The following is a 14,839-nucleotide window of genomic DNA, read 5'->3' as shown; positions in this document are numbered from 1 at the left end:
CTGGTTAAGGAGTAAACATTTTGTATCACGTTCCTCAAGGCTCAGCCCTCTGGCCTGTCATTTTCTTAATGTGTGCATATGCATAATATTATCTAACAGTAATCAAGCCGTGTCTTTGTGCCCTATTCCCAAATTTTAAGATTTATTTTGGACACAAATAAAGACTGGCTCATACTTTTCTTCTGCAGATGCAGTCAACATAGTTAACAGATGGTAATTTCATGCCTAAACACAATGTAATTAAGATGAAAATAACAGGCTGAAAACCTTGGGGTTAATAGTAACCTGGACTTTGAGTCTAATATCAGAAACATTAATAAAATTTGCATTTATTGCTTGAAGAATGTCACTGAGGTTAGACCTTTTCTCCCCCAAGATGACATGCAAATTGCAACTTGTCTAGGTTACTGCAGTGCACTTTATGCTGATCTTTCAAAGGAAACCTTTCCACACCTGTAATTTGTTCTGACGTAAAGCAGGAAAGTGCACATATCACTCTCTTATCACGGGCACTACATTGTCTCTAGCTCAGAGTCACAATTTTGAAAGGGGTTCATTATTTTTTAAATTGTCCATGAACTTGCCCCCAATTATTGTACATTAATTATCCCTTTCTACCATTTCTTGCTTCTCAAAGAGCCACTGACTTATTTTCAACTGCACTATAATCTAGAACCCAAACCTCCTGAATCAATTAGTCAGTCAATACAAACCTGATCTTAACTATTTTGATCATCAGTTTCATCATCACCATTCATGGTTGCATTTTCTCTGATATGAATATTTGCTGCTTTTCTTAACCGTCCGTGGTAATAAGTTCAAAAAAATCCTTTGGTCGTGCTCTGTTTGAATTCGAATTAATAGATTCTTTACAGTTTATAGACTGAATTATTATTGGATCATTGAGAAAAGGCTCTGAAATATTTAATGAAAAATCTGGCTCATATGTGTTCTCTTTGATTAGCAGTTGTGTAATAATGAAATGATTTGTATTCTGAACATTTTAACTAACAAACAAACTTTTAAGGCCGTAATCTCTGAAGACAGTGGCTGAAGATAAATCCAAGCTAAAATATGACCATTTCACATCGTTGGATTACCAGCGTGTTTAAATGGAAAGTGTTGCATTTCTTCTTGAAGTTATCTGTGGTTTCTGGTAACTTACTGAGGTTATTGTTTTTAAATTGAACTAGTAATAGAGGCGGTGTTGGAGCAGTGGTGCAGAATAACAGTATTCTGTCCCCTCTTCTTCCTCTGCTCTCTCTCCTCCTCATCCCTCTTTCCATTTGAACCTTGTTGATTCTCTTTACATTACTGCAACCCACCATCACTGTCACCACCTGTCACTGTCAAGTATTTTCATACTTCTCATGCGTGCTCCACCCCCAGCTCCTGTCTTTAATATCGCTGTGTGCACATACAGCTGTTGGGATTCTCATGTTTCTGACAGGTTGCAGTAACAAGGTATAATTTCAAATCCATTATCAAACTCTTCAAACACTGCAGCCGAACGGGTAATGATGATAATGATAGAGAGACTTTGAGTAAAAGAGGAGGAGAGATTGTAGGTGTTCAGGGAAAAAAAAGAACATATTGAGTTACAGGAGGAGTGATGTATAATAGAAATGTGATGTAAGATATAGTTTGTGAGAGGGCAGAGGCAGTAAAGTCTCTCCTAATACCAGTTGTCAAGTGTTGTCAGTTGTCAAGTGAAAACTGTCATTGGAGTAGATGTAATGAAAATGACACTGACAGGTAGCAGGAGGGAGGGGCTGATATCAAAATCCATTTTTCAACCCAGTGTTAAAGCTGGCCTCAGAGATTTCACCACCTGAGCTCAGAAGCTGGACTCCAGAGCAAACTCACAGTGGCATATCTCCTACATGTTAAACCATCAGGCTCTTGAAGGAGCAGTTCCGCCATGTTGGAGAAATACGCTCATTCACTTTCTTTCTGCGAGGTAGATGAGAAGATTGATGCCACTTTCTTGTCTGTACAGTAAATATGAAGCTACAACAAGGAGATGATTATCTCTTGTAGTCACCAACAGAGAGAGTCTGATACAAAAACCCTCGAAAACCACAAATTATTGTTTTGATACTTTGTTTTCTTTTACTTTGGTGACAGAGGCATTATATTTTTGGGTTTGTCAGTCCCATTCTCGTGAATACAACATCTCAGTAACACCTTGAGGCAACTTCTTCAAATTTGGTAAAAAACATTGATTTGGACTCAAGGTGAATTGATTAGAAAGGTGGTCAAAATATCTCAGTAACGCATTGAAGGAGTTACTTCAAATGTCCACTTGGAGGATGAACCTATTAGATTTTGGTGGGGAAAGGTCAAAGGTCAGGGTCACTGTGACACATTTTTGGCCATAACTCACAAATTCATTCACTCATTATGACACAATTTAACTAAAATCTCTAGGGATAAATTGAACATAACATTTTAATACACAGCGAGGTGCTAACTCTAGTTAGCACCAGGAACTAAACACAACATGAGGCAAATGGTTCTTCAGCCTGCTGCTTTTTCATTTCAACCAACCAAGAACTGTGAAGATTAGGCAAATTAGATCAATAATGGATTAAAAACAGACTTTGTTTGAAGCACTGTTCTGCATACAGAAACAGTACAGAACCATCACGTTCTTTGTAATTTATTGTTGTGAGACTGTGGCGTCTGAGTCAGTGGGAGAGATTGAAATCACCTGAAAAGCTAAAGCAGTGTCTCTAAAGATATTAGTATCTGCTGAGATTTTTTTTCCCAGCTCCCAGCTATTGAGCATTTCAGATTTGAAATGAATGAAACCTAATTATTTTTCATGCTTAATTATTCCAGCACCAATTTTATCTTGTAAAAGTATCATGTTTGTTCAGGCCAGTCACTGTTCTTCATAAAATCAGGGCATAATTCTCTTGATTTACACAAGAAAAGTGTGGCATTACATTAGAAACCCTTTGATCTAGTTTTTATTTTATTTTTCATAACCTCTTATATGATTCTGAATGTATTAGAGTCCTATCTGGTCTTGTTTTTGATGCCCATCCCTTAACTGGAGAGCTTTCAGGGTCTGTGATGGTTAACCACAGACCTGCACCCCCTGCTCTGCTTACCTTTCATTATCTGATGCTTTGAAATATTGAATAAAACTACTGAAAGCACATCCACTGTTATAACAGTTGGCATTTATGTGACACCTTTAACCAGAGCCAGTACCTGTGTTTTCATCCAAGTATTTTATGGAAATCATGACATATTCAATTTGCAATGCTGAATAAAAGCAACAAGTTTCAACAAAAAGGAAAGAATGAAAAATCCTCGCTCGCTCGTCTTATTCAGAGAGAGGTTTTCATCCAGAGAGGAAATTATGCAACAGTGATGGGAATGCATTTGTTGAATAAATTATGACCTTGAGATGTTTGCAGCCAAATGTTGTCTGAAAAATATCTCTCCACGACAGGCTGCCCGGCAACACTCACCCTGCCTCTTTCATATACTGTAAATACAAGACCTCGTCATTTTTTGGAGGATTATGTTGTAAGCAAACAGCTGTGAGTCAAAGTTCCCATCCTCTCTCTGCTTCTAATTATGCATCAAAAACACATTTCTGCATACATTTGTAATTGTTTCACTTATAATAAGGCTGTTGAAGTGTTGTTTGGCAGATCACTGACTCTATTTTAAGCTTGAGTCATCTCTCTTGATTGTCTGGCGCCGTTGTTTCTGGGTTTAATGCTGAAGTCGAGGACAGCCAGGTACCCTTATCGGCTCGCAGACCCAACCGCCGTCACCACCAGCGTCCTTTTCCTTTGGCGTCAAGATGATTGCAGCTGACATTTAATCTCTGCACTCCACAAACAAGGCCGGACTCTGCTAATGACACTTGCATATGGATGAGCCGTCACTGGCAATCAGCAGGGCAAATACAAGAGGACAGATCAGCTGGCTGAACGCTCACCTACAATAACCACACACACACACAGATGCATATTGTAATATATCATCAGCTGGAGGTATTTTCACTGTGTGAGGATGATCTATGGAAGGTCCAACAATGATGGCAGCTGTAATCTGAACCGCCAGACATGTAGGAGCTGTGTGCGTGTGTGTGCGTGTGTGTATATATCTGTGTATGTGTGTGTGTGTGTTATAATCTTTGTTTATCTGTGTGTTGCAGATCACGTGTCCGTGGGTGGCCTGGGTGACAGTTTCTATGAGTACCTGCTCAAGGCCTGGCTGATGTCTGACAAGACTGATGAGGAAGGAAAGAAGATGTACTATGATGCCCTGCAGGTAACACACACACACACACACAAAGTCACAGAAAGCTCTTCAGTAAGGGTTGAGGTGACCAACAGAAAAATAATCTGCAAATATTTTGATAAACGATGAATCATTCGAGTCATTTATCAGGTAAAAACAAGCCAAACATTCACTGGTTCCAGCCTCGTATTAGTGAGGATTTTCAGCCTGTCTGTTTTGTGTAACAGCAAACTGAATATTTGGTTTTTGGTTTGTTGCACAAAACAAGTTGAATTTTTTTGTGACATTTTATCGCCCAAAGGAGAGAAAATGTCAAGATGAATGAAAACACGCCTTAGACTTCACATTTCAGCACCACTGTAACTATTAAAACCCTGTTTGTTTGATTTAACGTTCAACTGATTTTTGTGTCTTATTCGTCTTGATGGGAGGAAAGTTTTCAATTTCTTGGCCAAATCTGATGACGAATTCTTGAAACAGCATTAGCAAAATGTATGACTGTGTCAAGCCTCGGCCTACACCACTTATGTGAATAAAATAATTTGAGCTTATATATTGAATATTTTTCCATGTTTGTGAGAGCAGTGAAGACTATTAGAGTTGAAATGGTGATCAGCCACATCCAATTTTCAAAGTTTGTTACATACCAGTGGAGCAAGATATTATAAGTTCAATGTTACTGAGTTTAGAAGCTATGTTGTTGCTTTTAAAGTTATTTTTCTTATACTCTCACTACATTAGTGACTGTGTCTCCTCTAAAACGGGGATATCAGGCTTTTGAATGCTGTTGTCGTCCTTTTGTACTGTGAGTGACAACTTTTAATGAAGTAAATTAGAATATATAAAGGTTTATAAGCTTTTCATTAAGTTCATTTCTGGCTATTGTTGTAACTGCGCTACTGGAGCAGAAATCGTAATTTCTCACCTATCTGCAGGTCCCTAAAAGCACCATCTGTGAATGTTGTAAAACACCCTCTCCATCTCTGCTATGACATTACACAGCACTGATCTCTGTGGGATGTTATTTCCAATCTGTTGCACTTCTTAGCACTGACAACTGTGGTCTGTGTGTGTGTGTGTGTGTGTGTGTGTGTGTGTGTGTGTGTGTGTGTGTGCACGGCTGAATGACCAACAGTGATGCTACTTTGCTCTGTTTTTCAACATCAATCCGAGATTTATCAATACATGAAAACATAAGCACCACCGATAGAAAAACATGGCTGGATGATGCAGGAGCAGTGACCTCTAATTTGAACGTGTGATCACTGAATGGACAGAACCAGGGTTCGAACACACTGTTTACAGAGGATGAGCTGCATGGATTTTCTCTGCAGGGGTTTGCATCCCTCGTGCACCCTCTGAGTCATAATAAATGGCTGTTGGACAGTGGACAACAAACATGAGGTCATCTTTAGATATTGCTGCTGAGTTTATTTCTCCCTGCAGGGGATGTTACAGGAATCCGGTCACTCACATAACCTTGACGCTTAAGTGTTGCTCATGAGATATGGAATCATTTAAATGACAACCATGTTGTTTCCATTTATATCTTCTGGGGCAGCTTAAACTGTAACATGGCAATTTTGTGATTACGTCTTCAGTCACTTTTACCACTTTAATGCTAAACTTTATGATCTTCAGTGAATGGTAATAATTTGATCCTCAAGAGTTATTGAGTTTGAGCAGATGGGAGGACGACACCTCAGACTAGATTACACACACATTTGTGTAAAAAGTCAAGGGCAGCAGAGCAGATGAATCTAGTAACACTAACAACAGCCTCCTAAAGAGAATATATACACACACTCACACTTGAGCAGACAAACTGTCAAATGAAATTGCGGTGACAAGAAATGTGTTAGTGTTACACACACCAGGGAGCAAATATATTACATGCCGACAGAATTAAACTCACTGGGGTACTTTACCCATAATCCCTCTGGATCTTCGAGGATGGTGTATTTGTGAAAGAAGAGGAGCGTAGAGAGAAAGCAGCACTGAGTGAATATCTGAGTCACAGCAGGGAAGTGAAATGATAACACTGGTGTCCTTCCTCCACAATCTGGCCCAGTGAAATCTGGACTGAGTTAAAGGGTTAGTTCACCCAGAATATATTAAAACCTGTGGTACCTCTTACTTTGAACGCACCTCCCCCCAGACTCATCACTTCTTCACCACACTTGGCATTAAGATCTTTATTTTAGTTTGAGAATCACGTGCAGACAGCAGCAGCTTTAAGGCCTTTGCACACCAAGTCTGTATTTTTCATATGAAGTTGCACTTTAAAAAATAAATACAACCTTGCGCTGTGTAAATCACATTTATACACACACTCCAAAACTTTAGTATTCACAACAGGTTTAATTTTTTTTCGTGTTCTCACCTCCATCAGAAGCATTTAGATAGTTGTTTGACCACCAAGAGCCACCATACATGCAAACGTCATCATCCAAAATGTCATCCCAGAAGCTGATGAACTGTTGCAACAATAAATTAATTAATTAAGCAGCTCAACTACTGACCATGATCCACAGTTCATTTCTGCTCTGTTACGAACACGTGTCTTGGCGGGTACAGTTGTAGTTCTTTTATATTGTATGTAAAAAACCATTCATTACATAAACTTTGGACTCAAATCTACACTGTAATGAGAGTGTTCAACATGGGATTGAGGACTAATCCTAACCCTTCGTTACTCTTTGATCTTGGTAGGCGATAGAAACCAACCTGATGAGGAAGTCGAGCAGTGGGCTGACCTACATAGCGGAGTGGAAGGGGGGGCTGCTGGAGCATAAGATGGGTCACCTGACCTGTTTCGCAGGTGGCATGATCGCTCTGGGTGCCGACGGGGCGCCCAGCGACAAGACGGGCCACCAGATGGAGCAGGCTGCCGAGATCGCCCGGACCTGTCACGAGTCTTACGCCAGGACTGGTAAATATGGACACACACACGCACACACACAGAATTGGTCACACTGGTTTGGAAAACACTTTTGATTTAGTTGGATACTGAATGAAATGCAGGTGACAGTTTGCTCATTGTTTTCAATTTGTGTGTTAATTTAAAACTTTTTCATCAGTTCTATCAAATGAAATCACAACTGTGAATTTAATGGAAAGCAGTTCTTATTTTAATAGGAGAAAGTTATTGGGAACCAAATATGTTAATAAATATTTTTTATTACCCTTATTACAATTATTATTATTTTCATTTCAATAAGTTATTACTTTATTTATTATTGAAGTTATTTTTCATTTACTTAAATCAGTGACATCATGTTCTCCTTTAAAAACAGGGGTGTCAGGTTTTTGAATGCTGTCCATGCACGTCATCCTTTATAAGCATCAAAGTGAAATTAATGGGAAAGTTAAATAAGTGTTTATTCAAAGAGAAGTGGTTTTAAAGTCATTGAAAAGTCTTATTATAATCAGTGCCATATGTGTATATATTTTTTATATCTTCAATCAAATAATTGTATTTTTGTCCCTCAGTTTAATCCATCCTCAGGTCCTGTTGTGAGTCACTGTGTTTAAAATCCAGCTCCAGCAGTGAAATGACATTATTGTTTGAGCGAACACCGACCTGAAGTGTTTGACATTTTTCTGCATCCACCTGCATAACCTGCATAATAAATGTAATATCAAAGATAAAAACTTGCTGTTGCTTCACATGATGTTACCTTATCTTTTGTTTTTCTTTTTTTGAAGCAAAAACATTTAACTATGTTTCTTAACATCTGCAGTATTTTCTTATCATGCTCTCCTCTTCTGCAGCGTTGAAGCTGGGTCCAGAGGCGTTTCGCTTCGACGGCGGCGTCGAGGCCATCGCCACCCGCCAGAACGAAAAGTATTTCATCCTTCGTCCCGAGGTCATCGAGACCTACATGTACATGTGGAGGTTCACCCATGACCCCAAATACAGAGAGTGGGGCTGGGAGGCTGTTCAGGTACTTTATTTTTGTAATATTTCATTTAACAATAGCAGGACAGTTTGGGCAAAAATGTTCCTCTGTGTGTTTTCACTGCTCAAAGGACTCAAGTAGATGACAGATTTTATTTCAGGCAGGTAAAATAAGGGACTAACATTGAATTAATTTTTTCACGCGCTCTTCAAAAAACAAACAAATCAGGAAGGAAGCTAACAGAAGGTCGATTTATTTAACTTTAATTTTTATATTTAGCAAATCATGCTCCCTAAGGTTTGGTGATATTTTTAAGTACATAAAGAGCTTGATTGATGTTGCCACTCACTGGTGCCCTTCCCTTTATCTCCTCCCACTGTCGCTCTGTATTACTGTCACTCATTCAGGCCTTGGAGCAGCACTGTAAAGTAGAGGGAGGCTACAGCGGCGTCAGAGATGTCTACGCTTTGACTCCGAACCACGACGACGTACAACAGAGCTTCTACTTGGCAGAGACGCTCAAGTAAGACACAGCTCTGTCTTTATGCACACACTCCCTGCACTTCTGTCCTCTCATTATTGTGCTGTCATTGTATTTTATGGAGGCACCGAAGCTCTGCACCCCCCAAACTAACAGAGATGTGAAGTCACACACACACACACACACACTACTTCACTACACAGTCTCACACACAATCACACATTGGGTGATTCAGAGAGTTTTGTCGCTCGATACAATGTTTTGGTCTCTAAGGGAGAGTGGTTAGGATGAAAACCGAAAACACGAGGAGCGATGACAGAACGAGGCATTTTTTCAAATAATCCAAAATCTGATCAGAGGATTAATCACAAAATCATTTCTTTGTGTCTGTAGCTCTGTGCTGCACACTCTGCTACTTTACCATATGTTGACCATTTTGTGTTCATATATTGTCATCTTTGGATTTAAGTTGTTGACGTTTTGAGTTGAAACCTGCACTTTTGAAGAGCAGTGGTTCCCCATCTGTGGTCAGGATCCCTTCAGGCAGTTGCAAGATACTTTTGAGGGTTCAGACACAATTTGTAACTAGGAGTGATGTGTGGACTTGCTTCCTCTTTTTTTTTCTTTATTTTTTAAGTATTTGTTTGGGCTTCATCCAACAGTTGGCGTCAGAGATCTGACAGAAAATGAGCAGTGGTGCACGGCTGACATCTGACTCCTATCTGCTCAGGTCTAATCACATACTGTGGCTTTAAGACAGCTTGAACAGATTTTATTTCTCTTTGACATGTTGGAGTAAAATCCACTTAGCTTGAATTAACTTGATTTATCATGTGAGACACAATATGAAAATAATAAGTAAACCACCCTGAATGCAGGACCAGTTATCACCCACATGTTTCTGTAAACCATATATTGGATTTATTAATATACTCATAGGTCACTCCAACTGTTTTTGCAACTTTCTAAAAGAATCTCCAGCTAAAAGCCCACGCCTAGTTAGACCTCAAATAAAGGAAGTCAGAAACTGAACAACACCTCATGTCCCAACACACCACAGGCAGCTCCTACTTCTCACTTCCTCCTAATAGTCTCTTTATATTTTTACTTAACTGCCCTCTTGTACATATCTGAGTTTTTATGTTAATGTGAGTGTGTGTGAGGGTGTGAGTGTGTAGCTGCAAACAGCTCTGTAAATGTGTTGTCAGCCACACAGTGTGAAGTGTGGTGGCGAATGGGGCTTCCCTCCTCAGATGGCTCTCCAACTGTGTTCATGGAGACAGCCTGTTTAAGACAGTTTGTTGTGTATGTGCTTTAAAAGGGTTTGTGGCTTGATTTTTGTGTGTCTACCAATGCAAAGGAGAAAGCAATGGGAAAAAAAATCTATTTAAATATGTTCTCTTGCTAAATTTGTCATATGTTGATTGTATTTGAGCAGCCAGCCCAGGCAGAGGAAGATCTGCCTGAGTCAGTTTGACGGTTGCTTATTTAAGGTTCTGTAATAACATTTAGTTGGCATTTAAAGCCATAATTCTAAGCACATGTTAAAAATCCGATGTGATGCTGCCATGAAAGTCAGTCTATCAAGTTTATTCTAAAATGAATAGACGCAGACAAACCTGCTGTAAATCTCATTAAAAGATAGAAATTTTCACTTTGCTACACATGAAATAATTGACCACATTTATAACCAGACAGTGATCTTAAGACTAAAACCATTAAGTGTAATATTGTCCAATACTTCTCAGCCAGAGGGGATTTTGTTTGTCTTTGTAGAGATGTCAAAATTTCCTCATTTACTCTATGAACATTATTGAACAGATCATAATTAAAAAATCAAATTGTAATGTACAATCTTCTACAATGTACAATCTTTTTTCATTTGGTCCAAAAAAATGTCAGAAATCAGTGAAATGTGTCCATCTCAGTATATATGCTAATGATGTTTTTAAATGAACCTGGTTCATATAGGGTAGATTGTATTTAATGCATTAACCAGTTCAGAGGTGGGTCTCACTGATGGCCTCAGTCCCAATGGATGGATTCTTGATGCCTCCGTGCTCGTCTTTCTCCCACATTTCCTCCAAATTTATCGTCCTCCCTGTTTTTTTTTTCTACATTCATCCAAATTTTTATGGCCTCTGCTGCATCCTCCATCTCTCCCTCTGCCGTTCACATCCTCCCCTCATCTTCTTTTTCTGTCATTTTTTCCCTCCAAGCCAGACAGCTATTGACAGGAAGTCAAGGTTAGGCTAACAACAGAGCCTGATGGGGGCGAGGTGCCATCCAGATTTTTTTATAGGCTGTAAATTTTACCTCTGTTCCTGATTAACACACAGGCACAAACACACTCAAAGTAAGATTTTCTTTCTGCTAACCTGAGTATCAAAAAATACTAATAACATCCAGCATGAAAGTGAGATGATTTTTTATTTTTTTTAGGTATGATTAAAATTTTCCAAGGCAGCAGCACAAAAAGAAGACAATGGAAATGTCACATTAGTATCATCTCATATTAAAGGCCTCTCACAGACAACTTGAGGGAAAATATGAGTGTAATTGACCACCAGCCTGGACAGTGGCGCAATAATTACCTCATCCGTCATATCACATGATATCAGAGACGGACCTCACTGGACAGAAAATATCAATCCCACTTAGCAGCAAGCTCATAAATCTAATCCTTCAAATGTTACTCAGGGATCTTGGCATCATGCAGAGCCACTTCCAGTATTCATCTTCCCGCTGCTGCCAAGGACACGGCCATACTTTAACACCGCTGTCTGCCCTCAATCACTCGCTGCTTTCTAGTGTTGTGCTGGCAGGCAGAGGAGGACGGGGACTTGTTGTGGAGGTTGAAGGCTTCCCGGACAACCAGCTCCTCTGCTGAATCATTGGCTGTATTCATCTGACACCACACTGTCTCTTCTCTTCAGTTGTATTTTCTGAATTTTTTCTTTTTTTTCTTTTTCACACATGACACAGATTCTCCTTATTGGCCTCATGCTGCCGGTCCATTTGTGTGCTGGCTCCATTGCCAAGTTTGTTTTTTAGCTTCTGCTTGATAGTGTTTGGTCCCTATTAAAAAAAAAATCACAGTCTTAATCAGTTCAGACAACCTGCTGTACATTTCTCACAGTCGGGAACAAAGATAGACACAGATATCAGACTAAAAAGACAATTTTACTCTCAAAGTGACATTCAGTCTTAATTGGCTGACAATGAGCTCAGCTAACTTACTGTTTTTTGCAGAAGCTCCAATGCTAATTTATCAGTATGAGGATGCAGGTTTTTAATCAGTTTTACCATGTTGGTGTGAATTAAATTACATCTTTTCACCCAACTATATAATAATGGGAATATTTTATTAACATTGTAATTTGAAGTAATTAGCTGGTGCACGATAATAAGTCCATGTCATGGTTTTGGATTAAGAAAGACAAACAGAAACAAACAGAACATTTATTCTATATTAATCATGTTGTTATAAAACAATAAAACACAAAATACCAACGCAAAATGAGCACTCACCATGACTGTTACAACAGTAAGGTAACCAGCTGATCCCAGACCTGTGTGGGCAGATGTTTGACCTAATTAGCGCTGCTGTGTAAATAGTGGTCGATGTGTGTCGGGCTGTGTCGCTGTGTCGGCCCTTCATGCTCTATGTTACTGGTCAGATATTTGCTGATTTGCAGGCACAGACATCACAAACATCAGATGTCAGTGTTTATAACACCTCGCCCCTTCCAGTGCAGACAGGAAGTTAAAAGACAAAATAACTGAGTCAGAGAACTTGTTGCTGAAACGCATCAGATCAGTGCAGCTCATTGTTGATCTCTTTTCTCTTACTGTTCATGATGGAATCAGAGGTGATTACCCTGGGCCAGCAACTGTGCTAGGACTCACTTTATTTGCTTACTTTCTCACCACTCCTTTAAAGGATAATGTTATTTTTCTGAGTTTCATAAGATCTAATGACATTGAACCGCAGAATTTAATCACCTCAAGCTTCATGAACTGGTCTGATCCTGAGCCGCACCCATCCCTCTCTCTCAGTTCCACATCTGTTTCATCACTCTTTTGGCAGGGCCACCGATAAATACTGCAAAAGCCAAACACGACTCAAAATAATATCAAAAAACTCTGAAGAGTAAACATCATGAATCCCATAACAAGTCACCTTTAAAAAAGAAATGAAGACAGGAGTGGAGCTGTGTTTATGTAATCAAAACATTATTTCCCCTCAAGATTTCAAGTGTTTTATCTCAGTTCTGATGGATGTTCTCTTCTGCATGAAAACAGATAATAATCAGGTGGAACAGCAGATTTATAACTGTGACTTTATTCTGGATTATTTATTGCAAATTCTGCTGTAGGTTGACAAAAAAACCTCAGTGTCCATTTCCCTGCTTTTCCCAGAGCTTTCCACTGCATGTCTGCACAGTGTCTACTATGATATATTCAGCTAGAGTAACATTAAACTAGTCTTATTTTGATGGGGGGCTCTGGTAAATTCATCATCAGCCTGTTACTGTTGTTTTCTAGTTTATGGGGTTTTTATCCAGAATTCAGAGACTTAACAATTCAGTTTTTTAATATTTGTCACATTTTCACTATAAAAAATTCAGACCTTGTGGGTTTTTTTTTCCTTCTGTTGATAGTTTTGTATTTCAGAAAAAATCTTTCATGGCTGTTGGGTCATTTTTTCAATGGTGAGAGTGCAACAACTTTCTAGCTATTTTGGATCACGTAGGTGGATTACAGACAGAAAGTCTGGTCGAAGTGATGGAGTGATGAGTAAATACACCAAAGCATGTCACACAGCTGGTCTCATAGCAGTGAAAGAGCAGAGCATCACAACAGTGACTCAACAAATGGAGAAATGGCTACAACAGCGAATAACTTAATGCTGCAGATTGAATTGAACCTGCTGGTTGTTGAATCAAAATGAAGAATTTGTGTATTTGCACACAGGATTATACAGTGTTGACAGGTCTCTACAGTTCTACTGCATATGTAAAAAGAAGATGTATAAACTGATAAACTGCCTCAAGTGATGTCAAATGAGTCGGCCTCAGTCGGGGCTGAAGACCACAAGTTTGATCATGGGAAAAAAAATCTGAGAGAGAAGTGGTCTTAGCAGACCTGTGTAGCCTGCTCCTCATCTCTGCTAAAGTCTTGTGGCCCAGGATACATTAGCTGCTACTAACACACCCAAATGTATACAGTCAAGTAAATCGAGTTGAGTTGCATTGTGGGTAATGTAAACTGTCCATTGTGAATCTGACAATGTGAGTGCAAAGCTAAATAAGTGCACTATCTTAGCATTGTTCTGTAATTGTAAGTATTCATTTGGCCCTAGTCTCACAAAACCAGACGTATCTCCACAGTGCTGCGTCAGTGCTGCTCCCATTATCATTCTGCCATGGTGGAAAAATCGCTCTGGCTTGTTTGCATTTCTTTAAACCAATCACAATCATCTCTGACGGCGCTGAGCCCAGGATGCAACAGTGGTGTCCCTGCAAAATAGTTTCTACTTGTCTTGGTGGAATATTTGCACGTGGGGAGGCGAGAACTGACATTAAAACACACAAACACAGCGAAGGCGTGTGTTGACTATGTGTTTGCATGACCCACATCTTCATCCAAACTTTTCAGCGTGTAGTTTTCTAGCCCAGAGGATGTTGTTGTTGTTTCCTGTAGTGAAGGGGATTTTGAGGACGGTAACAACTGGAATAAGCTCCCAATGGCAGGCTTACACCCACAGCTTACATCAGGTGGCCCTTAATGACAGAATCACCAGATTCTTTGGAGAGAGACTTTGCACCACAAACTGAAGTATTTGAGTTGTGTCTTCTCAGTGCGACTCCCAGTTTTGAGCACAATATAAGAAGTTTTCACCTCATCATGAGTCGAACCCCTCCCTGTGTGGTGGCATGCAGTGTTAGGCACCGGATCACGACACAGACGGGTAGAGCTAAATTTGAAGTCATGAAAATAGATTGTGGTGGTTGTAGTATCAACATGAAAACAGAGCTTTTCATTTGTGAATTTTAGCATGTATACCTGTTTGTTATGACCATGGCTGTGGAGATGCTGATGTACCATGAGAACTATTTCTCTTGGGTGTTTTTTTTTCTGTGTGTGTGTGTTTGTTTGCATTAAATAAAGTTTTTCTCTTTGT

At 39.4% G+C, this 14,839-nt stretch overlaps 1 protein-coding gene across 1 annotated transcript in view; it reads left to right on the top strand.

Annotated features, from left to right (window-relative positions):
- The window catches only part of man1a1 (mannosidase, alpha, class 1A, member 1), a 142,347-nt gene that overhangs the window by 120,885 nt on the left and 6,623 nt on the right, over nucleotides 1-14,839 (top strand). Inside the window, exons 8-11 of the mRNA XM_071468064.1 lie at nucleotides 4,184-4,299; nucleotides 6,982-7,201; nucleotides 8,044-8,216; nucleotides 8,579-8,694. Of these exons, the coding sequence (XP_071324165.1) occupies nucleotides 4,184-4,299; nucleotides 6,982-7,201; nucleotides 8,044-8,216; nucleotides 8,579-8,694 (625 nt within the window). The remainder of the gene's footprint in view (nucleotides 1-4,183; nucleotides 4,300-6,981; nucleotides 7,202-8,043; nucleotides 8,217-8,578; nucleotides 8,695-14,839) is intronic.

This window comes from Trachinotus anak, unplaced genomic scaffold (assembly GCF_046630095.1).
Source record: "Trachinotus anak isolate AG129_WGS33_773 ecotype Australia unplaced genomic scaffold, CSIRO_AGI_Tana_v1 ptg000031l, whole genome shotgun sequence".
NCBI classification, from domain to species: Eukaryota; Metazoa; Chordata; class Actinopteri; order Carangiformes; family Carangidae; genus Trachinotus; species Trachinotus anak.
Note: the sequence above shows the minus strand (reverse complement) of the source record. Positions and strands in the feature narration are given on the sequence as shown.